Below are 25,231 nucleotides of genomic sequence, written 5' to 3'. Positions count from 1 at the left end.
AAGGCTGGTTCTGCCTGCTGACCCTGTGTACCAAGGTCTCCCAACCGGACTCGGTCTTCTTTCTGACATGTGAGCAGTCATGGGGTCTTGGTCAACCGAGCACAGTGTGTTGGTGTCATGGCTCATCCTACATAACTACTGCTGTACACCTTTTCTATTCACTTATTGTCTATTGTGTGTGTGTGTGTGTGTGTGTGTGTGTGTGTGTGTGTGTGTGTGTGTGTGTAAGCTAATATGACAAAAGTTTTGCCATGGCGTTTTGTACTGTGTTAAATACTGTATTCTCTTAATATCATTCTAATATTTATACTACTGTACATCGCATTTCAGTTACTGTTTATACACACCACATACTGTATACAGTTGAAGTTGGAAGTTTACATGCACTTAGGTTGGAGTAATTTAAAACTTGTTTTTCAACCACTCCACAAATATCTTGTTAACAAACTATAGTTTTGGCAAGTCGGTTAGGACATCTACTTTGTGCATGACACAAGTCATTTTTCCAACAATTGTTTAGACAGATTATGTCACTCATAATTCATTGTCACAATTCCAGTGGGTCAGAAGTTTACAAACACTAAGTTGACTGCCTTAAAACAGCTTGGAAAACTCCAGAAAAGGATGTCATGGCTGTAGAAGCTTCTGATAGGTCAATTGACATCATTTGAGTCAATTGGAGGTGTACCTATGGGATACCTTCAAGGCCAACCTTCAATCTCCGTGCCTCTTTACTTGACATCATGGGAAAATCAAAAGAAATCAGCCAAGACTTCTGAAAAATATTGTAGACCTCCACAAGTCTGGTTCATCCTTGGGAGCAATTTCCAAATGCCTGAAGGTACCACGTTCATCTGTGCAAACAATAGTATGCAAGTATAAACACCATGGGACCATGCAGCCGTCATACCGCTCAGGAAGGAGATGCATTCTGTCTCGTAGAGATGAACGTACTTTGTGCAAATCAATCTCAGAACAGCAAAGGACCTTGAAGATGCTGGAGGAAACAGGTACAAAAGTATCTATATCCACAGTAAAATATGTCCTATATCGACATAACCTGAAATGCCGCTCAGCAAGGAAGAAGCCACCACTCCAAAACCGCCATAAAAAAGCCAGACTACGGTCTGCAACTGCACATGGGGACCAAGATCATACTTTTTGGAGAAATATCCTCTGGTCTGATGAAGCAAAAATAGAACTGTTTGGCCATAATGACTATCGTTATGTTTGGAGGAAAAAGGGGGAGGCTTGCAAGCCAAAGAACACCATCCCAACCTTGAAGCATGGGGGTGGCAGCATCATGTTGTGGGGGTTCTTTGCTGCAGGAGGGACTGGTGCACTTCACAAAATAGATGACATCATGAGGGAGAAATTATGTGGATATATTGAAGACATCAGCCAGGAAGTTAAAGCTTGGTTACAAATGGTTACACACTCACTACCAAGTTCCAAACTGTCTCTGGAAGCAACATCGGCACAAGTGTTCGTCGGGCGCTTCATGAAATGGGTTTTCATGGCCGAGCAGCAGCAGACGAGTCTAACATCACCATGCGCAATGCCAAGTGTCGGCAGGAGTGGTGTAAAGCTTGCCGACATTGGACTCCAGCGCAGTGGAAATACTTTCTCAGGAGTGATGAATCACTCTTCACCATCTGGCAGTCCAACGGATGAATCTGAGTTTGGCGGGTGCCAGAAGAACACTGCCTGCCCGAATGCGTAGTGCCAACTGTATAGTGATGACTTGCTTCCAAGTTTGTTTTAGTATGACAATGCCCTTGTGCAAAAAGCTAGGTCCATGCAGAAATGGTTTGGTGGGATAAGTGGAAGAACTTGACTGGCTTGCACAGAGCCATGACCTCAACTCCATTCAACACCTTTGGGATTCATTTGAACGCCAATTGTGAGCCAGGCCAAATCACCCAACATCAGTGCCCATCACTAATGCTTGTGGCTGAATGGAAGCAAGTCCCCGGAGCAATGTTCCAAAATCTAGTGGAAAGCCTTCCCAGAAGAGTGGAGGCTGTTATAGCAGCAAAGCGGAGACCAACTCCATATTAATGCCCATGATTTTGGAATGAGAAGTTTGACGAGCAGGTGTAATATCTACTGCTGTATTGTTCTTAGTATATCTTGTGTAAATTCATCCTATATTTTATTTACAGTGGGGCAAAAAAGTATTTAGTCAGCCACCAATTGTGCAAGTTCTCCCACTTAAAGATGAGGCCTGTAATTTTCATCATAGGTACACTTCAACTATGACAGACAATGAGAAGAAAAAAAATCCAGAAAATCACATTGTAGGATTTTTAATTTCCCGACATTTCTTCATTTTCAAATTAATTTCACTTAATTAAAAAAAATTTTTTTACCCCCTTTCTCCACAATTTCGTGATAACGATCTTGCCTCAGCTGCAGCTCCCCAACGGGCTCGGGAGAGGCAACGGTCGAGTCGTGGGTCTTCTGAAACATGACCCACCAAACTACGCTTTTAAACACCCGCTCGCTTAACCCGAAAAGCCAGCTGCACCAACGTGTTGGAGGAAACACCGTTCGACTGACAACCGGCCCGAACCCCAGGCTGTAGTGACGCTGCAACACTGCGATGCAGTGCCTTTAGGCTGCTGCACCACTCGGGAGGCTGATCTTATTTCTTTGGTTAATGAAATGTTTGATTATTTGTATACAGTTTTACTGCATTGTCAGGAGCTAGTAACATAAGCATTTCGCTGCACCCGCTATAACATCTGCTGAAATGTGTACATGACCAGTAGTTTTGATTTGAAATGCGGCACCACCACCGCCTCCTCCTCCTCAGTCTATCTGCACTGGAGATAACTGCGCTCATAAATCTGGTGTGAGCAGTCGCTTCTCCCCAGGGGCAGCGCTTTATAACGGGCTAATTATCAATAACTCTCCACCTTAGAGGGAAGAAATGAAACTCATTACAGGACTAGTGCACTCTCCATTTTGGCCAATTTGACCCATGTCATATGTGCCGTTGTCCCCTGTGAAACCTTGAATTGTGTTAAACAGCTTTTTGGTGCTCCACTGCATTTGAAGTTTGGGAAGAGCCTTTGTAATTATTTCTGCACCTCTGTCTGGATAACATTATATTTTGGTTCATGGCCTTGATTTGAATTTATATTAAAGACTAGAAAGACTAATCAAGATTTGCAAGTTACGGAACAAAATGGTTTTTCAACGACCAAGAATGAAAGAATTCTTGCTGATTTTTTTTTTTTTGTGGTATCGTGGAGGTGAGGGCAGTATCACTGTTTTTATTGGTTTGTTTTCCTCCCCATGTGTTAATGTGGACTACGTCTTCATTTACGAATCTTGGAAGTTATGCACAAGACCTCTTTGCGTTGAACTTGATGCACATTTCCCCCAGTGTTTAGTCTACTTGTTGTTGTTTTAGGAGGCTGTATACTAGATACATTTCTAGCCTCTTGTGTTCCAGTGTTGAGTCTAAATATCTGCTGAAGCAATATATTTACACTGCGTGTGTGGCTTCTAATTCTGTCTCTCCATCTCTGTACAGTTCGGTAGGGACGAGAGGAGGGTAGACAGCAGGACCATCTACGTAGGCCACCGGCCCTGTCCCGCCACCGACGCTTTCATCCCCCCCAAGTTCTGTGACAACAGGATTGTCTCTTCCAAGGTAAGATACACTGCCATGCTTTTACATCGACCTGCGGTCTGCACAACACCGTAAAACAGGCAAGTGGAAACTTGTCTGCGTTTCGACACATGCGTGAATATTTTCCTGTCCCACTCCCACCTAAGCACCACTGTCTCTCCCTCCACGTCATGAATTCCAATGGCAGTCTTCTCTAGCTCCCTCTCCTCCCACTGCCTCTCCACATGCTCGTCTTCCTCCCCAAATGGAAGGCCATTATTTGTCTCAGGAGATCTGTCTGTGGCCGTGAAATACACTGCTACTATTTAATGTACCAGCAGGCAAGGTGGGTGATTCAATATGTCCCCCTCTGGCTCTCTGGGGGGTGTGGGTCTGAGGAGGAGGGCTTGCTGGGGGTTTAGAGTCATGTATAGGAGGGGGAGGAAGGACTGGGAGAATGGGATTTATAGTAGCGCAGAGGGTCCCACTGGGAATGGGCCAATCAATGTCTCGTCCTCCAGTATTACCCTGGCTGTGGTGTTTACACTTCTACCATGCACCTGTCTTTCATCATTCTGTTCCTTACCACTCCCTCGAGGCTCCTTCTCTTTCTCCTTTAATCTCTACTCACACTGCGCCATCTCTCTCGCGCTTTATATTCTCTCTCCCTCACTGCCCTCCTCACTCATGCTCCCCCTCTGATTACTTTCCCCTCACTCTTTTCTCTCTGGCAAAATGAGATGGTCTCTTTCTGCTACTGCTGCATTTCAGCACCGTTTCCATGCAAAGACATTGCTCTACATTCCCCTCTCAACACTGTGTCTGTGTGCGCGCACACGTTTTAGTCCGGCGTGTTAGTTACTACCGGGGCATTGTTGGGCCGTCTTATGAATTTGGCAAGATAAGTGTCACATCAGCTTCTGTGTTGAATATCAACTGTTATGCCCACTTAAAAAAACAACAATCTGCCACCAACTTGATAAGGTAATCTGCTCTCTATTCAGCACTGGGTGAATTAAGGAGATAAATCTCTAATCCGAATCAACAGAATACCTGCAGGCCCCCGAGGGCTGAGAGGAGGACTGGCTCCCTGGTTCACAGGCAGTTTAGAAAGGCAGCACTAGCGGCCGTCTCACTAAGTACAGAGACCGAGCCGGAGTGGAAGGAACTGATGAATATTGAATGCCGCTAATCCTTTTCCTAGCTTAGCCTTTCTTCCTATAGTCTACTAGTCCTCTACCCCGACAAGAGGTTGTCAAAGAACAGAAACGTAGTGGTTTGCAGAGAGCGAGGATCCACTGGGTAGGCCTATGTTGTGTTTTGAACTTGTGCTTTACATTCTCATGTCATTTCATTGGTGCACTCTCTCCCTCCCTCCTTGTCTTTCCAGTACACGGTGTGGAACTTCCTGCCAAAGAATCTGTTTGAACAGTTCAGAAGAATCGCCAATTTCTACTTCCTCATCATCTTCTTGGTGCAGGTGAGTTGTGCGTGTCTGGGACTCTGAGTATGTTCAATATGTGTTAGTGTGAATTGACTGGAAGTGTCTGTGTGGCAAGTGTGAAATGGTTACAATGTGTGTGTGTGCTATCAGGCCTGGGTGTAACTGACTGTTTATGGCATGTGGGAAACAGTCAGCCTGTGGTCAGGCCTGTGTGTGCTTTGAGAGTGAGCCTCGGTTTGCGAGTGTAACCTATTTGTGACATTTGTGAAACGGGGACTGTGTGTTTGTGTGGCCAGAGCTGTACATGGTTTGTGTGTATCTAGCCCTCTCCTCCACTGCTGAGTGGAAAGTGAGAGAGGGCTGAGCCAAAGCACTGGGTGACATGTTTATCCCTCGGCTTGGTGCTCACGGCCATACCCTCTGTTCCTCTACCTCTCCTCTATCAGGCCCAGAGATCTGCACAGCGATGTTGCTCCCCCTCCATCAATCTGCTCCCCCCTTTCTTTTTCTTTCTCTCTTTCTGTTCCCCCTCCTGACCTGAGATGGAAACTAACCACCTTTCTCTCTAGCAACCGTAACTTAAACTAAAAGTCTAAACAGCCCATCCCCAGTGTAAACAGGCTCAGCATACGGAGGGCTAGCTGGTATAAATACAGTGGCCTACCAGTTGTCACTGATGTTCCTGTCAGACAACTGGCATGGCAATTCCACTGGAACCCCAATGGGGACTGTTTTTGGCTCAGTTCCACTGGAACCCCCATGGGGACTGTTTTTGGCTCAGTTCCACTGGAACCCCCATGGGGACTGTTTTTGGCTCAGTTCCACTGGAACCCCCATGGGGACTGTTTTTGGCTCAGTTCCACTGGAAGAACCGGAAGGAACTAGGACTAATGGGATCTGGGAAGAAGCAGGCAAAGGGTGGGCGAGATGCTGTAGTCCTGAACTCTGAACGTGTTAGTCAATTGGCAACAGTTCATCTCCTCTGCTGTCTTCAGCGGCATAATAAAATTTGATGTATATACAACCGGTGTAGTAGACCTTACAGTGAAATTCTTACTTACGAGCCTCTAACCATCAATGCAGTTAAAAAGAAATACAGATAAGAAAGAAGTAATTAAAGAGCAGCAGTAAAATAACAATCCAAACAGACTATATACAGGGGGGTACCGGTACAGAGTCAATCTGTGGGGGCACCGGTTTGTTGAGGTAATATTTACATGTAGGTAGAGTTATTAAAGTGACTATGCATAGATGGTAACAACAGAGTAGCAGTGGTGTAAAAGAGGTGGGGGCGGGCTCAATATAAAGAGTCTGGGTAGCCATTTGATAGATGTTCAGGAGTCTTATGGCTTGGGGGTTTGAAGCTGTTTAGAAGCCTCTTGGACCTAGAACTTGTGCTGCTTGCCATGCGGTAGCAGAGAGAACAGTCTATGACTAGGGTGGCTGGAGTCTTTGACAATTTTTAGTGCCTTCCTCTGACACCGCCTGGTATAGAGGTCCTGGATGGCAGGAAGCTTGGCCCCAGTGAAGTACTGGGCTGTTCGCACCACCCTCTGTAGTACCTTGCAGTCGGAGGCCAAGCAGTTGCCATACCAGGCAGTGATGCAACCAGTCAGGATGCTCTCGATGGTGCAGCGGAAGAACCTTTTGAGGATCTTAGGACCCATGCCAAATCTTTTCAGTCTCCTGAGGGGGAATAGGTGTTGTCGTGCCCTCTTCACAACTGTCTTGGTGTGCTTGGACCATTTTAGTTTGTTGGTGATGTGGACACCAATGAACTTGAAGCTCTCAACCTGCTCCACTGCAGCCCCGTCGATGAGAATGGGGGCGTGCTTAAACCTCCTTTTCCTGTAGTCCAATCATCTCCTCAGCTGCCTCCTGTCCTTTTATTCACTGTGACCTTTACCTGTTTGAGTAGTGTATCAGTGGGTTCATCTCGGTGTACTGTGTGTACAGTGGATGTACAGGAGTGTGTGGTAAATCAGCATAGTGTGTTCAAGTTAGATTTGAAGGAGCATTTGCAATGTAAATGTGCAAACGTGTGAGTCATGATTTTGTAATAAGTTATTTGTGTGTGGTGTGTGCGCACGCACTGTCATTGTTTTCCCAGCCTGGTATGTGTTTGTCCGCTACTAATCCAGCCTTATCCTTACTGCCCAGTTCCTCCCCACACAGCCTACCATTATGTGACTTGGGTGGGTGGAAGGGAGACTCACACATGCGCTCACACATGCGCACACACACACACACACACACACACACTCTTTCACATCTTGTCGCACCTTTCAGTTCCCCAGAGGCTTCATGCAAATGGCCCAACAGAATCCAAACACACAACCCCCCCCCCCCTCCTCTTTATCCTTTTACCTCTAACATGCTGACCAGACCGCTCACGTGCCCACATGTGCGTGTTGATTTTGTCCATTAACACCAGATGCGATCAGGACATTTGGGGACAGGTTGAAATGCATAAATGTATGTCAATTTAGCTAGCTAGCTTGCTGTTGCTAGCTAATTTATCCTGGGATATAAACATATTTTTATTTGAACTGAAATGCACAAGGTCCTCTACTAACAGTTAATCAGCATGTTAGTGAGTCACTCTTCTCTCTGTCGCAAGTCTGTCGCTCTCGGTGCGTGTGTCTCTCGCTCGCTCTCGGCGCGTGTGTCTCTCGCTCGCTCTCGGCGCGTGTCTCTCGCTCGCTCTCGGCGCGTGTGTCTCTCGCTTTGTTTGACAATCAGTAACGGGGGGAGAGACTTATCTCTCTACGCTGCTGACTTAAGTACAGGAGGGCTTCCTGGCTGCTTATGAGAGCCTCAAATAGACTATAGAAAAAAGCACCACTGTCCTCTAAATAGCTCTGCATGCCTTTGCTGCCTGCCCCCTGATGGAATGGGAGCGGGGTTGGAGAGAGAGATGGAGAGAGGGCCCCTGCCTCCCCTGCCCTGGGACCTGAGGGACTGTCACTCACTCTGACACACTTCTTCCCTGTTCAGATGTAGGGCTCTTTATCAGTGTCAGAGATCTAACCCACCCGTCAGTTCGGTGGAGGAGTCCTCTTATAGCAGAATGCTCGTTCCTATCAAATGACTAGGTTTGGGTTTTGGTGCAGTGTGTGTGTGTGTGTGTGTGTGTGTGTGTATATATGGAGGTACGGGTGTATCAAAAGTTGAGGAATGGGCCTGTTATTTTGTGGTTATTTGCAGGGGTATGGTCTGTAGTTGTGTGATTAATGTGTGACATTCAAGTCTGGTGGAGCGTGGGAAGTGAACAACACTCAGGAGAAATAGCCCCCCCCGCCCAGGTAATACTAGGGGAACATTGGGGTGGGTGTCCAGTGTTTATTTTATTAGCAGTTGTGGAAAAGTTAGCAGGTGGTGGGGGGCTATGGGTGTGGAGTGTTTGTGTGATATAGTGCACTCTGTAGTGGCCACTCTCTGCAGTATTGTGGCGCGAACCAAATCATGCCTTGTGGTCGGGTGGGACTGACCGTGTCGGGGACATACTGTCCCTGGCACTTTCAGCCGCAGTACAGCCAGTCACTCTTTTAATATCTTTAATCGGCCTGGACTGGCCACGTCTTGCCGAACTCCCTACCTCCAGATGGGCTTTTATCAATTTATTAAATCGAAAAACGACATGTGCTTTCGTCTGCCCCCACCAACATCTATCACCTGCCTGGAGGGCAGCATTAGTTACAGCTGCATAGACTTGCTGAGGGTGGAGAGGGGTCCTGGCTGGGCCAGGAGAGGGGAGATGTATTCAATAAAAGTCGTGCCCCACCCGAGGGAACTGGCTGGTCCACTGAGGAGTCTCTAACACTGAGACCTGCCACCTGGGTCAACCCAGCTCCACACATTATAGTAAAGTCTTCTCGCTGCCTCTCTTTCTGCCCGGGAACACCTGGAGCTACAGAAGAGGAGAGGACAGTTTCACTCTCACATTCAACCTCCTTTCTTTGACTGACTCCCAGGGAGAGAAACAATGGAGAGTCTGTTCTCTGTTTTCCCTGATTCTGCATTCTGGCTGAAGGTTCAATGTGCACCAGTCCATTTCGGCCTTTTAATTGAATTATTAACTGTAATCACAGCAGTCGGCGCTGAAATGCTTTCGTGCTCAGTACGCTGGCTGCGTGTGTGTTCGCGGAAGGATGTGTTGCTGAGGGAGCAGCGAGTTCTCTTTCACGTCCTCATTGTCAGTCCTCTCACAGGTGAGCAGGGAAACACCTGAAAGAGGGCTCACAACACGTCTCCTGCCTCAGCTGATACCTATCGGACATCTTGTACAGCTCATGCTCTGAATGCCAAATACGCTTGTGTTCACAACTCTGTGTGTTCCGTAACAAGCGCCACTTGCTCAGTGGGAGCCTCTGGCGTGCTGCAGGATCAGGAGAGCAGGGGTAAATCCGCCTTGTGACAGCATTAAGAGGGTACACACACAATTACACAAAGGCTGTGTGTTGTTGGGGGCTGTTTTTGCAGGTCAAGCTTTTGTCTCTGTGCTCCTGAGCTGCTAGTTGCTTGGGATTACCTGACTGGCCCTGTGCAGGCTCCCTCCCGCTCTGTCTCTAGGCTCATTAGTGGCCAGATTCCTGTACGTGCACACGCACAGATTCTTGTACACGCTCACGCACACGCACAGATTCTTGTACACGCTCACGCACATGCACAGATTCTTGTACACGCACACGCACAGATTCCTGTACTCGCTCACGCACACACACAGATTCCTGTACGCGCTCACGCGCACACACACACATTTCTGTACTGCCCCTGGCCTGCTGTCCAGCACTGCTCTCAGTAGCCCAGCAGGAGAGGGCCTGCTCCGTGTTCTGTTGGCATCAGCACCATGCAGGCAGCAGGAACCAGCCCCCGTGTGGTTTTAGATTAAATACCACGGTGTCCCTGGCCCACTTAATTAGGTGTCCTGCAGGTCCAAGCTGCTTGGGTTCTTCTCCTATTGGGTCTCAGTACAAAATGTCTCCATGTCTCTCTGTTGGACGGAGAGAGGAGAGATTAGGTGCTGTGGAGCCGAGACTGACGTGCACGCGCATACTCAGGCAGACATGCACTACAACCTGTATTTATGTGGGAGTGCCCCCGCCCATGTGCTCGAAGAATCTGTTGTAACCTGTCCAATGTTTTTTTTTTTTCTTCCATACAATGTATTCTCGTCTAAGAAATGGCCTTGGAAATGACTCTTTCACTGCACCACTCCTGAGACAGTCTCCGAGCTACGTTGTAGGCGAGATAATCACTAATAATCTAAGTAGATTGGCTACCATTTGCGATTGGTCAATAGTGGTAGAATGATGATTTACTGGGAAAGACGGGTTGATCTGTGGTTATCTGAAGGTTGGAATACACACATTCACAGTATACCTGCTTGAGGTCCTCCAATCAGCAGGGAGGATGGAGGATGTGATTTTTGTAAATGGTTTATGTTTTGATCTGAAAAAATAAAGCGTTAGACCCATTAATAGAAAAGTATCTTGTCTCATGAGGCTTTATTATCTGAATGGTATAGTACATAAAGTATCTGGTATTCTGCTCTACAGGTCATTGTAGACACTCCCACCAGCCCAGTCACTAGTGGCCTGCCATTGTTCTTCGTCATCACAGTAACAGCCATTAAACAGGTAAGACTTTTTGAATTCATTGCCCCCCTTTGAAATATAACAATTACTAGAATGGACATACCCATTCTAAAGGGGTTTTCACATTCTACAAATTACATTTCTATGGTCCCCTTTATAGCCCCTCTATGCATCTCTCCACCGCCTCTCTTCCACGTTTTTAATTGCATACCTTTCCATTTAAATGCGTGTATTTTGGCGGTTGAAATAGTGAATCATTTCAAATGCTTTGTTATTTTTGTCACAGCCGAAGTAATGCTGGCCGTGCGGGTCAATGCCGGTTGTCTGGAGACCAAATGGTGTGACAGTCTCTAGTATATTGTCTCTTTGACTGCTGCAGCTGTGTTCCAGCCTTTTAGATGTATTGTTTTAGGGATTGGCTTTTCTGGTGGCCTGCTGCTAGGGCTTTTTGAAATGCACAATGGAGGGTGTACTTCCTATATGGGACACATTGATAGCAGCTGGCGACGCTGCTGCCTTTATCCAGGCTTTGAAGTGGGACACCAGGGGAGGTTCTCTGTAGACTGGGCGAGGTGAACACAGACCTGTAGTCAGTTCCGTACTAAAAAGGTTGTGTGTGTGTATTGCTCTCTCGCTCCTTCTGCCCCTTCCTCTCTCTCGCTCCTTCTCCCCCTTCCTCTCTCTCGCTCCTTCTCCCCCTTCCTCTCTCTCGCTCCTTCTCCCCCTTCCTCTCTCTCGCTCCTTCTCCCCCTTCCTCTCTCTCGCTCCTTCTCCCCCTTCCTCTCTCTCTCTTGCTCCTTCTCCCCCTTCCTCTCTCTCTCTTGCTCCTTCTCCCCCTTCCTCTCTCTCTCTTGCTCCTTCTCCCCTTCCTCTCTCTCTCTTGCTCCTTCTCCCCCTTCCTCTCTCTCTCTTGCTCCTTCTCCCCCTTCCTCTCTCTCTCTTGCTCCTTCTCCCCCTTCCTCTCTCTCTCTTGCTCCTTCTCCCCCTTCCTCTCTCTCTCTTGCTCCTTCTCCCCCTTCCTCTCTCTCTCTTGCTCCTTCTCCCCCTTCCTCTCTCTCTCTCGCTCCTTCTCCCCCTTCCTCTCTCTCTCTCGCTCCTTCTCCCCCTTCCTCTCTCTCTCTCGCTCCTTCTCCCCCTTCCTCTCTCTCTCTTGCTCCTTCTCCCCCTTCCTCTCTCTCTCTTGCTCCTTCTCCCCCTTCCTCTCTCTCTCTTGCTCCTTCTCCCCCTTCCTCTCTCTCCTTCTCTCCTGCTCCTTCTTCCCCCTTCCTCTCTCTCTCTCTTGCTCCTTCTCCCCTTCCTCTCTCTCTCTTGCTCCTTCTCCCCCTTCCTCTCTCTCTCTTGCTCCTTCTCCCCTTCCTCTCTCTCTCTTGCTCCTTCTCCCCCTTCCTCTCTCTCTCTTGCTCCTTCTCCCCCTTCCTCTCTCTCTTGCTCCTTCTCCCCTTCCTCTCTCTCTTGCTCCTTCTCCCCTTCCTCTCTCTCTTGCTCCTTCTCCCCCTTCCTCTCTCTCTCTCTCGCTCCTTCTCCCCTTCCTCTCTCTCTCTCTCGCTCCTTCTCCCCCTTTCCTCTCTCTCTCGCTCCTTCTCCCCCTTCCTCTCTCTCTCTTGCTCCTTCTCCCCTTCCCTCTCTCTCTCTTGCTCCTTCTCCCCTTCCCTCTCTCTCTCTTGCGCCTTTCTCCCCTTCCCTCTCTCTCTCTTGCGCCTTCTCCCCCTTCCTCTCTCTCTCTTGCGCCTTCTCCCCCTTCCTCTCTCTCTCTTGCGCCTTCTCCCCTTCCTCTCTCTCTTGCTCCTTCTCCCCTTCCTCTCTCTCTGCTCTTTCTCCTTCTCCCCCTTCCTCTCTCTCTCTTGCTCCTTCTCCCCCTTCCTCTCTCTCTCTTGCTCCTTCTCTCTCTCTCTCGCTCCTTCTCCCTCTTCCTCTCTCTCGCTCCTTCTCCCCCTTCCTCTCTCTCGCTCCTTCTCCCCCTTCCTCTCCCTCACATATCTCTCTCAGGGCTATGAGGACTGGCTGCGGCACAAGGCAGACAATGAGGTGAATAAGTACCTGGTGACGGTGCTGGAGGACGGCCGGAGAGCACGCAAGGAGAGCGAGAAAATCAAGGTAGCTTTTCAGCAAGCTGCGCCTCGGCCAAGTCCCCTGGAAATAAATATCCCCTTGGGGATGCGGGGTGGAGGGGAAGGAGAGGTAGTTGGCATCTTGGCATGTTCCAGTGTTTTTGATAGTGTTGCTCTAATGTACCGTATGGTAATCCCAAGTAGGTAATGCTGAATGAAGGTGGATGGTATTTCAGTCACGTATAGATTTACAACCCCAAATTGACCTCTAGACCTCCCTATGCACATTGGACCGGTGTAGATCTGCGTGGATTTGACAGGTATAATCTTCACAGACCATCACAGGGGACTATTGGTGGATCCTTACGTGTTCTATGTTCCACTAGGTCGGGGATGTGGTGGAGGTGGTGGAGGATGAGACCTTCCCCTGTGACCTCATCCTGCTGCAGTCCAGCCGGGAGGACGAGACCTGCTTTGTCACCACGGCCAGTCTGGACGGGGAGTCCAACCATAAGGTGGAGTGCTGCTACAGTAACACCAGTGTCACAGTGCCATTGAGGTCTGTGGGGGCGTGACATTGCTTTCAATCTGCCATCACTCCCACTCCTTTTCTCAATCCAGACATTTGTCACGTGCTTTGTAAACAACAGGTGTAGACGAACACTGACATTTTTACTTATGGGTACATTTCCAACAATGCAGAGTAAAAAAAGGAAATGGATTATAGACGGTGTATGTCTCAGCGTATGTGAAAGTGAATGTTGGAGCGTCGGTGTCAGTATGTGTGGTGTTACGAAACGGCTCGTAGCCCGTAACAGAGGGAGACGACACGGCGATAAAGAAATAACAAACATATATTTATGAAATGACGTCTACTATATCCAAATAAAAATGTGTGTGTGTGTGTGTAGTCAGTAGTGTAAGTGAGTGGATGTGCATAGATGGTGATAATAAGGGGTGTTGAGAGGAACCAAAACAAATGAACACAAAAGCCCCAAAATGCCGCAACCAAAAAGTCTGTCTGTGTGGAGAGAGTCCCAGGAGTGTCCCATTTTACTGATGACCCTCCCAGTTCCGCCCACCGACATCTTATTAAGCAAAACAAGAGCAGCGAGAGAGAGAGAGAGAGAGTGCGGCAGTCACTGTGGGTAGAGTCCAGTGTGTGTACTCAGTCAGTGCAGAACAGGGTCAATGCAGGTAATCCAGGTAGACCTCTGCTAATCAGTCTTATGGCTTGGGGGTAGAAACTGATCAGGGTCCTGTTACTTCCAGACTTGGTGCACTGGTACGGCTTGCCGTGCGGTAGCAGAGCGAATGGTCTGTGGCTGGAGTCTTTAACAGTTTGAGGGCCTTCCTCTGTCACCGCCTGGTATAGACGTCCTGAATGGCAGGGAGCTCGGCCCCAGTGATGTGCTGGGCCGTACACACTACCCTCTGTATGGGACCTTGCGGTCGGATGGCAGTTGCCGTACCAAGCGGTGACACGGCCAGGCAAGATGCTCCCAATGGTGCAGCTGTAGAACGTTTTGAGGATCTGAGGGCCCATGCCAAATCTTTGCAGCCTCCTGAGGGGGAAGAGGCATCGTTGTGCCCTCGTCACAACTGTGTGGGTGTGTGTGGGCCATGATAATTCCTTAGGGATGTGGACACCGAGGAACTTGAAGCTCTCGACCCACTCCACTACAGCCCCGTCGACGTGTGTTAGTGTGCGTGACTACATGCGCCTGTGTATGTGTGTGTGTGTGTTGCAGTGATGACCTGAAATAGTCAGCACTCACTTACTTTCTCTCTCTCTCTCTCTCTCTCTCTCTCTCAGACACACTACACAGTGCCAGACACAGAGAAGGGCCTGGAGTCTCTCAGTGCCACCGTGGAGTGCGAGCAGCCGCAGCCTGACCTCTACAAGTAGGCTCTGTCGTCCTCGTGTGTTCCTCACAGAGCTCTGAGAGTCGCAGTGCTGATCTCTGATCTGTCCCCCCCCCATCCCCCCCCCTCAGTTTAATCCACTGTAAATCGGGAATGTCCCGTTGACATTTTGATAGCATCAGTGTCATTCGGTAGAGTGTTGGCAGGCTATAAGCTTTCTAAGTTCTCTGACAGGTTATTATTATATAATAATAATAATATATGCCATTTAGCTGACGCTTTTATCCAAAGCGACTTACAGTCATGTGTGCATACATTCTACGTATGGGTGGTCCCGGGAATCGAACCCACTACCCTGGCGTTACAAGCGCCATGCTCTACCAACTGAGCCACAGAAGGACCACAATTAGTGACGTTGGACTGTTAGTAAACCTGATTGGTGGAAGAGACTGGCCAGGAATTGAAGGGAAGGTTGAGTTAGATTTGGCCCGTGCTGCATAGAGGAACAGACCCAGTTGTTTGAACAGCTGGAGTCTCTCCAGAGACTTATTGGTTTGGCGCCACCTATGGCCAAGGAGTGGCCATTACAGTACAATTTGGCGCCATAAATGCGTCCGTGATGTTTCAGACAGCCTAAGGAACTGAAGACGCCAGATGCTGCTCCTTTTCGCAATCAATAGAACAGAGTTGCCGTGCCAGCGTGCTGTCGGACAAACCACCCATCATATTAGCTCGCTCTTAATTGGTGCAGTCTATGCAAAGTCCTGGTGATCAGCATATGGCATTGTGATAGTTTTACATCTGACTAGTCCCTGTGCTGCAGATAGTATTATTCATCAGTGTGTGTTTCTTTCTGATATCAGAAAATATTCAAATCGACCATTTCTAGCCCATTGCTCAGTTGATTCAATTCAGGTCCATCAAATAGAGCATCTGCCATTGGGTAGGGCATTCATGAGGGTCTGTGTTTCTACAGATTTGTGGGGCGTATGCACATCTACAAGAATGACCAGGAGCCTGCTGTGAGGTAAGCGTTCTGGCCACTCCCCTATCGGTTCCCCCTTAGCCCTTGTTACCCCCTTCTCCCGTACATCAGTCTAAAAAAAAGAAATGAAAGCAGTCGTTTAAGCACTCTTGTCTTTTTGCTTTTTGTATAACCATCAAATCATTATTTTATTGATCCATAACTCCAAACGAGCATGAAAGTAATACTGGACTTGGCCCAGACTCAGGGCAGCGCTTCCAAAGTGCTCTCTGAAGCGTTTGTCACCGGGCCGCTTTGTAATGTTCTTAAAATAGATGACGTTTCTGTGTCCTTCACAAAAACAGTTGGGGCAGAGTAGACGTCAACTCAAGACTGCAGTTATCCATTGATAGTATTAGGCAAGAGCAAACGCTAGTGTGCCGCTATACGAGAAGGCAGGGGTCTTGGTGTTTTTGGAGAAGGTTTGTGACTTCCTTTTCTCTTTGTGTGGTGTCCCTCAGGTCTTTGGGTCCAGAGAATCTCCTCCTGAAAGGCGCTACCTTGAAGAATACTCAGAAGATTTATGGTGACTCAATTGTTTAATGCAAATGAGGGTCTGAATGATGGTCAGCGTGTGAGCCTGTCCTGACCAACTCTCCTTCTTCTTCTAGGAGTGGCAGTGTACTCTGGCATGGAAACCAAAATGGCTCTGAACTACCAGGGGAAGTCCCAGAAGCGATCTGTGGTGGAGAAGTAAGGGCGGGCAAAGATCGTTAGAGAAAAGGACAATCTGATGTGTAAATGAGGGGCTATAATTGACCGGTCTCAAGACCACATGTTGAGTGTCTTGGTCTTGTGTCGGATACATTTGCTCTTGGTCTTAACTCGATCTCGGGCAGTGAGGACTCGTAATTTCTTCCTGAGACCAGCCGAGTAAAAAATAAACTATCAGCTTCCATTTACGAGGCCAAATATATATATATATATATATTTCTTGAAAAATGAATACAGTTTCTTAACAGCTTTTATATCTATTATAGATATGTTATAGCAGTGGGGGACCTATAGGTCTTCAGTGTGTGTGTCTGACAGGTTAGTACAGTGGAGAACCTGTAGGTCTTCAGTGTGTGACAGGTTAGTACAGTGGAGAACCTGTAGGCCTTCAGTGTGTGACAGGTTAGTACAGTGGAGAACCTGTAGGCCTTCAGTGTGTGACAGGTTAGTACAGTGGAGAACCTCTAGGCCTTCAGTGTGTGTGTGTGACAGGTTAGTACAGTGGAGAACCTGTAGGCCTTCAGTGTGTGTGACAGGTTAGTACAGTGGAGAACCTGTAGGTCTTCAGTGTGTGTGACAGGTTAGTGCAGTGGAGAACCTATAGGTCTTCAGTGTGTGTATGACAGGTTAGTTCAGTGGTGAACCTATAGGTCTTCAGTGTGTGTGTGTGTGACAGGTTAGTACAGTGGAGAACCTGTAGGCATTCAGTGTGTAACAGGTTAGTACAGTGGAGAACCTGTAGGCCTTCAGTGTGTGACAGGTTAGTACAGTGGAGAACCTGTAGGCCTTCAGTGTGTGTGTGTGACAGGTTAGTACAGTGGAGAACCTGTAGGCCTTCAGTGTGTGTGTGACAGGTTACTTCAGTGGAGAACCTGTAGGTCTTCAGTGTGTGACAGGTTAGTACAGTGGAGAACCTGTAGGCCTTCAGTGTGTGTGACAGGTTAGTACAGTGGAGAACCTGTAGGCCTTCAGTGTGTGACAGGTTAGTACAGTGGAGAACCTGTAGGCCTTCAGTGTGTGTGTGACAGGTTAGTACAGTGGAGAACCTGTAGGCCTTCAGTGTGTGTGACAGGTTAGTGCAGTGGAGAACCTGTAGGCCTTCAGTGTGTGTGACAGGTTAGTGCAGTGGAGAACCTGTAGGTCTTCAGTGTGTGTGTGACAGGTTAGTGCAGTGGAGAACCTATAGGTCTTCAGTGTGTGTGTGTGACAGGTTTGTACAGTGGAGAACCTGTAGGCCTTCAGTGTGTGACAGGTTAGTACAGTGGAGAACCTGTAGGCCTTCAGTGTGTGACAGGTTAGTACAGTGGAGAACCTGTAGGCCTTCAGTGTGTGTGACAGGTTAGTGCAGTGGAGAACCTGTAGGTCTTCAGTGTGTGTGACAGGTTAGTGCAGTGGAGAACCTATAGGTCTTCAGTGTGTGTATGACAGGTTAGTTCAGTGGTGAACCTATAGGTCTTCAGTGTGTGTGTGTGACAGGTTAGTACAGTGGAGAACCTGTAGGCCTTCAGTGTGTAACAGGTTAGTACAGTGGAGAACCTGTAGGCCTTCAGTGTGTGACAGGTTAGTACAGTGGAGAACCTGTAGGCCTTCAGTGTGTGTGTGTGACAGGTTAGTACAGTGGAGAACCTGTAGGCCTTCAGTGTGTGTGTGACAGGTTAGTACAGTGGAGAACCTGTAGGCCTTCAGTGTGTGACAGGTTAGTACAGTGGAGAACCTGTAGGCCTTCAGTGTGTGACAGGTTAGTACAGTGGAGAACCTGTAGGTCTTCAGTGTGTGACAGGTTAGTACAGTGGAGAACCTGTAGGCCTTCAGTGTGTGACAGGTTAGTACAGTGGAGAACCTGTAGGCCTTCAGTGTGTGTGTGACAGGTTACTTCAGTGGAGAACCTGTAGGTCTTCAGTGTGTGACAGGTTAGTACAGTGGAGGACCTATAGGTCTGTGTGTGACAGGTTAGTACAGTGGAGGACCTATAGGTCTTCAGTGTGTGTGTGTGACAGGTTAGTACAATGGAGGACCTATAGGTCTTCTGTGTGTGACAGGTTGGTGATTCTGAAAGGACATCAAGCGTAATACCAGGTCACTCATGTAGGAGAGTGCACGTTTTGTAAAACACAAAAGGCCAGTGGTGTAGTGGAGGGTATTCTCAGGTGTAAGCTGTCAACCCACAGTTCAATGCAACTATTACTTCCCTTTTTTCTCCAGTGGGTATTGCGTAACCTCACTCCTTAATCCCTGCTGATGCGTGTCAAAGTAGTGGAGGTATACAGCTTATGTAGTACAATGGTGAAATCATGCACAAAGTAGCCTGCACAAAGTAGCCTACACAATCGCAAAGCACGTGACATATATTCACACACACGCCGCATATCATCTGCAGGCAGCAAGTGTGCAGCTCTCAACTGGTTTTGGCATGGAGCAGCTCACAGAAGTATGACGCAGGTCGGGTAGGGAAGACATTTCACTTCATTTCAGTTCCGTAAATCTACCAGTATATGCTAATTAAGGCAACAATGGGTATGCAAACCAGGTATTTAAAAAGTTTAGTCCGAAGTGTTGATTAGTAAACTTAGTAATGTGCATTTGTCATGCGCCATTTGCATCAGGGGCGTAGACATGGATGGGCCTGGGTGGACAGAGGCCCATCCATTTGGGAGCCAGGCCCTGACAAGCCCATCCAATCAGATTGATGTGGTTCAAGCATTGTTGTGGACTAAGACCATTAAAGTTTTGTATTTTTCTATAAAAAAAGGTGGTTTTGAGAGTGAAAATCTGAAATGTATAGGAAAACTATTTTTTTTTAAACAGGAATACACAGTTTTCACACAAGGTGCCTTTCCTTCCTTAGGTGGGCCGTTTGGGAACATTTTTGGCAAGTATCCGAGTATACCTGGCACCTCTATACCACTGCATAGGGCCGATGGAAAGAGAGCAGTCACATACAGCATGATTTTTAAAGGATAAGCAGTCCATAAACTCTGACATAGTAGGTCCCAATCAGAATACAAAAACACAACCATTGAATTTTACAACTTACTTCCCATTACAAAAAACATTTCACGTTAAGCACACAAAGTAACCGGTGACCTAAAGTTTAAACGTTTTAACTACTTTGCAGATATGAAACAGACTATCATAATATCAGTCAAAAATATAAAATTCCCAGTTTATGCTACAACCTACATTATAAGAGGTTTTTAAAAGTTGGCTCTATTTGACTCAGCGTTCCATAACGTACACTAAGGCATTGTTGGCAGAGTAGATGGATGCAGTTCAATGCATGATTCATATAATTCATCATTAGCATTAGTTGATCTTGCTGTTAATGTGCATAACTGATTGGGAGAGAGCCTACCTTTACATGGTTGTTTGATCAACGGGACTGAGGTGTTTACATATTTGCATAAATCGGCTTTTGGCGAATGCGTTCTAATGATCTGAAGTCGAGGTGTTGTAACTGCCTGTAAATACACAGTCCTGTTCCAAATGAATGATGGAAGCCCGCGTGGCTTGTTTGTATAAAGACCTTCTGTAGTTCTGATTGGCAATAGCGCACTGGTCTATGTAGACTGCAGTGTCTATTAATTGTCCAAACGCACGGCCACTTTCCCACTCTATATTGCGATAGAATTTTCACAAATGCCTTGTAGTATACGTAATTCCCAAACGTTCTAAGAATTTATGAAAATTACCATATCTACAGTGATTTGGTCGCTTGTCCGAAAATGTCATATATATTTTTTTTTTAAGTCATTCTTCCTGGGGGTGTATTTGAACATATTTTAATAAGATGTCATGTTGCTAAAATGCTGTTAGCTCCACTGTAAATGCAATTTCACACAAGTTATTTTCAAAGAGATGGCTGACCACAGCAGGCTTGCAATAAAAAAGTTCCTCTCACTAGATGATCGTTTGAAACTTAACTTCTTGTTGAAAGTTATTCTTGAAAAGGGAGAACCTAATAAATTAAACAACATCCTCTTTGATAACACCTGCTGCAGCCGCTGCACACTACCTGACAACAAAATCTAGCTAGCTAGACTGGGAAAACTACTGCTCGCTATTGCGCAGTGAAAATGTTTTTGTAAAAACAGTTCTGCTCATTAAGTCAAAATGTGATTGGTTGATTTCTCTGTCACTCCAAAATGTTGTCCTAATACAGTTGAATGGCAGATGCCTTTTATCTAGCTTCTGATAGCCAATGGCTGACTTAGCTAGATGTATCTCCCTGGAGACCAGCGAATAAAAATACTGATTCAATCGTTTTTCTCTCTTCAGTGTTAACTCTTTCCTTTACAACAAACTCACAAGATTAAATCAGAACAACATTGAAAATAATAATATAATTGTCATTCTATGAAAAATAATTGTATAAATCCTTAGGCCTTCTCTGAAGGTGTAGGAGAGCTTGTTCCCCACTGTGTTTAGGTTAGTAATCATATGTGACGGTTTTCCCCCAGCATGCGTTTCTTCACTAATTTGAATGTCTAAAGAATCAGTATGTTCTGAAAGATGGACACAGAAATACTGGACATTTTCAACTCTTATGGTGGTGATTTGACAAAGTTTACTCGTGGTCTTGAATTTGACTTATATTTTTCTGGTCTTGACTCCGTCTCGGACCCCTTGTCTCAAGCTCGTTCTCCCCCCCCCCCTTCCAGTCTTGGTTTTGACTCGGACTTGATTTGCTCCGGCCTTGGTCTTGAATTGGTCTCGCTTTAGGTGGTCTTGAACACAACACTGGAACAAGATCAATTGAAGGAAGCTGGGGCAGTTAGAAGGTTGATTCGGTGTCCAATCTCACGGCTATCAGAGGAATATATATATATATATATAGGGAGTAGATGTTTCACAAAGTGGATGTGTATTTTCAGTGTTGCTAATGGGAGTTGGGTTGTTAATACTCATGTTTCAGATCTATCAATGCCTTCCTGCTGGTGTACCTGGGTATCCTGGTGAGCAAGGCCCTGGTGTGCACCACGCTCAAGTACGTGTGGCAGAGCCAACCAGGCCAGGAAGAGCCCTGGTACAACCAGAAGACGCAGAAGGAGAAAGATGCCAACCTGGTGAGGCCTTCACTCCGTATCAAATGCAACTTAATGCCTTATGGTGAGCCTTTTAGGCACATTTCATTGACCCAGAGTCACATTACACCGATGGCTTCTTGCACTGCATTATACGAGTGTGTTTTTTCTCCAAGGGCACTTCAGTTTGTGGAAGTATGTTTTAACACTGTTCCCTGTGTTCACCCCTCTCTCCCCCAGTACCTAAATATGTTTACTGACTTCCTGTTTTATCTGTGTATTTTAACCACGTTTCACTTTTGTTCCCTCTCTCCCCCAGTACCTGAATATGTTTACTGACTTCCTGTCGTTCATGGTGCTGTTCAACTTCATCATCCCCGTGTCCATGTACGTGACGGTGGAGATGCAGAAGTTTCTGGGCTCCTTCTTCATCTCCTGGGACAAGGACTTCTTTGACCCCGAGATCCAGGAAGGGGCTCTGGTCAACACCTCTGACCTCAACGAGGAGCTAGGACAGGTCAGGCTTTAAAGATATGGAACCAATTTAGCGTTGATAAGACCCAAAAGCACTCTCCCAAAGGAGCTACTTTTCATTGCAGATTCCCACCAAATTGCTGTAGCTAATTGGCCAGATATCCACCCTGTTTTGAATACTTTGATGCATCATTCCTTTCTCCTTTTCTTGAAGTATTCACTTATCTTAAATGACTGGATTTGTGAAAAGCTAGCTATATACTGCAATGGAACTCTGTTACCCAGTCATGTTAGATCAGTGATTACCTCAAAGGGAAGAGGGTAAGGGGAGATACATTTCAGTATTCAAACGAGACTGTAGGTTTATTCGAGGTCTAGGGCCTCTCTGCTCTCGGCCCCAGTCTTTGGTGGAGTGATGACCCTAAACCCACATGAACAACATTCCTCAAATGTCAGAATATGAAATGGTCTAACTGGTCGTAATATGCCTTGATTGTCTGTGCCTTCCCAACTCCAACCTCTGTCTCAAACAGGGGCGTTGCAGATCAGTCATGGTTGGTTTGCCCGATGATTACTTCAAATAAAGATGACGCTTGGTAAACTAGATTTATGCGGTGTAACTCTCAGGGATTAATTGCCCATTCTTTTTGTTCACAGTTAATTGCGCCAAGTGTTTTTTTATTTCTTTTTTACGACCCTGGAAGAGTCTCACATGCCTGTCCATTACGCCAATTCTGTTGCAAAATGATTTTTTCCCCAATAGAAACCCAAAACTTTCTGTTTTGTAACTGTTTGGACTAATGAGTACACCCCTGATTCTCACTGTAGGTGTGAACCTGAAATGTACTGTGCTGGCGCAGATATTTTCTATTCACATTGTCCTCTCCAGCATGGTTCCAGGAACTATGGTAGATGCCTTGGTTTGGCTCTGTAGTCTGGCTCTATGAAAGGTCAGCTGACATTTACTCCTGAGACGCTGACCTGTTGCACCCTCTACAACCACTGTGAATATTATTTGACCCTGCTGGTCATCTATGAATATCTAGAAGAGCCATCTGGCCTTAATGGCCACGTACTCTTATCTCTACCCGGCACAGCCAGAAGATGACTGGCCATCCCTCAGAGCCTGGTTTCTTCCTAGGTTCCTGACTTTCTAGAGTATTTCCTAACCTGCATTGCTTGCTGTTTGGGATTTTGGGCTGGGTTTCTGAGTAAGCACTTTGTGACATCTGCTGATGCGGAGAGGGCTTTATAAATACATTTGATTGTGTGAAAAGGGTATTTGTCTGACCCTGCAGTTTCCCATTGTGTCCTCTAGGTGGAGTATGTGTTCACGGACAAGACGGGCACTCTGACCCAGAACAGCATGGAGTTCATCGAGTGCTGCATCGACGGCTTCCAGTATAAGAACCGTGACTCGAGCACCGAGCTGGACGGCTTCTGTGTCACAGATGGACCCGTGAGCATGCTGCAGCAGAAGGCTGGCAGGGTGGGTAAATGACTAGTTATCTGCCCTCCCCCCTCATCACTGTGCCAGTCAGGCATGCCAACAAATCAGAGGTCACCTGACAGAAGAACAAGCATCACATGTGACCTATCATAACCTGTACAGATCTAGTGTGATTAATGGCCATTAGTTTGTACTCTGCATCCCATAGACAGAGGTTGTTAGGTAGTGTAATAATGTAAATTGTTACTGTGCCATATAAATGTACATACCAAATGGTGTATTCATTCTAACATTCATTGCACACTGTAGAAAAATGTTTTGCAACAAAAACAATAGTTTCTTATTGGAGATGTTCCTCCAGTTTTGCATTTGGTTCTTAATGAATGCACCTCTGGTAAATGGCACACAGTTCAATAAGTAACATGCGTCTACGTGTGTTTTCAGGAGGAGGAGGAGCTGTTCCTGCGGGCTCTGTGTCTGTGCCACACGGTGCAGGTCAAGGAGTCTACGGGTCAGGAGGACGGGGTTGGGGACCAGGTGGACGGTGTCCTGGGGCTGGACGGAGAGATGGTCCACCCTGCAGAGCTCAGGGGCTTCATCGCCTCCTCACCTGACGAGGTGGCACTGGTCAAGGGAGCCATGAAGTAAGGAACAGGGCCTGTGCAACTGTTATTCATCAATCAATCCATCACACAAATTAACTTCTATGTGGATTTGGTTTGATTAGTGTGTTGTGTAATCAGTGCGGCTCACTTTCTTGTCTTTGTCGCCATCTATAGGTATGGTTTCACATTCCTAGGTATGGAGAGCAAGAACATGAGAGTGATGAACAGAGACAAAGATGTTGAAACGTAAGTCAACAAGTGATGAGTTTTGATGAATGATAAATCAAATCCGTTATTAACATTAAACATTCTCCTTTTGATTGACATGGCCATCTGATTTCCCCTTGCAGGTACGAGCTGCTTCATGTGTTGAACTTTGACCCCGTGAGAAGGCGTATGAGCGTAATAGTCCGATCCAAATGCGGTGAGACAGAGCTTGAAATGAACCGACAGCTTTTCGTCTATTAGCTTCTAGTTTTGTTTGTAACCCCAGTCCTGACGTGTTCTGGCTGTGTTGGTTGCTCAGGGGACATCATGCTGTTCTGTAAGGGGGCCGACTCCTCCATCTTCCCCCGTGTCAGGCAGGAGGAGGTGGACAGGATACGCATGCACGTGGAGCGCAACGCTACGGTGGGTCTCTGCCCCATCCGCTTCACTAACTTCATGTTTATACAATGACTTTGTACGTCTGTGCATTTGTCTAAGGTCTCCCAGGAAGGCTACCATTTTTGTTTGTGTGTACATTGCTTTAAAATGAATGTTTTACCGTCCTAGTTTATTTTCCAGATGCAACGGGTACATTGAAAGTCTAGATTTCGCACATTTCTGAAACTCACAGCGAGAGTGTTTGCTCGTGTTGACTGGTAAGTTACGACGTGTGCGTTTGTGCCATATCTCAGGAAGGCTACCGAACGCTGTGTGTGGCCTACAAGCTGCTGAGTTCTGAAGAGTACGCCCAGGCAGACGCAGGGTTGAGGGAAGCCAGGCTGGCCCTGGATGACCGAGAGGAGAAACTCATGGCTGTCTACAACCAGGTGGAGACTGGGATGAGCCTGATCGGAGCTACCGCCGTGGAGGACAGGTGGGTGGACACAGTCAGCTCAGGGTTAACTCTCAGGCTGTGTCCCAGGTGGCACCCTATGGGTCCTGGTCACAAGAAGTGCACTGAATAGGAGCTGTTTTGGACACAGCCATTCTTTCGAGGCGAACAGATCATTAATGTGCAGAGTTAAAAGTGTGGGTGCGGTGGGAGTTATGTGCATTTGTTTTCTGTTCAATATGTATTCTGTCATTTTGTCTGACACACGCATCCACTGACTGCCTCACACACCGGCTCTCACTCTGCCTCACACACCGGCTCTCACTC

General features: G+C 47.0%; 1 protein-coding gene and 1 long non-coding RNA gene across 4 annotated transcripts in view; one reads left to right on the top strand and one right to left on the bottom strand.

Annotated features, from left to right (window-relative positions):
* The window catches only part of LOC118377165 (phospholipid-transporting ATPase 11C-like), a 70,021-nt gene that overhangs the window by 30,116 nt on the left and 14,674 nt on the right, over positions 1-25,231 (top strand). For all 3 annotated transcript variants that reach the window (XM_035764017.2, XM_035764038.2, XM_035764030.2), the window contains exons 2-18: positions 3,545-3,664; positions 5,013-5,102; positions 10,625-10,705; positions 12,650-12,757; positions 13,098-13,226; positions 14,528-14,616; positions 15,554-15,604; positions 16,063-16,127; positions 16,213-16,294; positions 21,228-21,378; positions 21,656-21,853; positions 23,129-23,299; positions 23,705-23,904; positions 24,040-24,111; positions 24,216-24,289; positions 24,392-24,495; positions 24,765-24,946. In XM_035764017.2, coding sequence (XP_035619910.1) covers positions 3,545-3,664; positions 5,013-5,102; positions 10,625-10,705; positions 12,650-12,757; positions 13,098-13,226; positions 14,528-14,616; positions 15,554-15,604; positions 16,063-16,127; positions 16,213-16,294; positions 21,228-21,378; positions 21,656-21,853; positions 23,129-23,299; positions 23,705-23,904; positions 24,040-24,111; positions 24,216-24,289; positions 24,392-24,495; positions 24,765-24,946 — 1,967 coding nt within the window. The remainder of the gene's footprint in view (positions 1-3,544; positions 3,665-5,012; positions 5,103-10,624; positions 10,706-12,649; positions 12,758-13,097; positions 13,227-14,527; positions 14,617-15,553; positions 15,605-16,062; positions 16,128-16,212; positions 16,295-21,227; positions 21,379-21,655; positions 21,854-23,128; positions 23,300-23,704; positions 23,905-24,039; positions 24,112-24,215; positions 24,290-24,391; positions 24,496-24,764; positions 24,947-25,231) is intronic.
* On the bottom strand, positions 16,303-21,165 carry LOC127924685 (uncharacterized). Its single transcript, XR_008118582.1, has 3 exons — positions 17,988-21,165; positions 17,894-17,941; positions 16,303-17,141 (listed from the first exon to the last, which is right to left on the bottom strand). It is a non-coding gene; the product is annotated as an uncharacterized LOC127924685 (long non-coding RNA).

The sequence above is a fragment of the Oncorhynchus keta genome, chromosome 4 (assembly GCF_023373465.1).
Source record: "Oncorhynchus keta strain PuntledgeMale-10-30-2019 chromosome 4, Oket_V2, whole genome shotgun sequence".
Lineage (NCBI taxonomy): Eukaryota > Metazoa > Chordata > Actinopteri > Salmoniformes > Salmonidae > Oncorhynchus > Oncorhynchus keta.
This window is presented reverse-complemented; position numbering and strand designations above follow the sequence as displayed.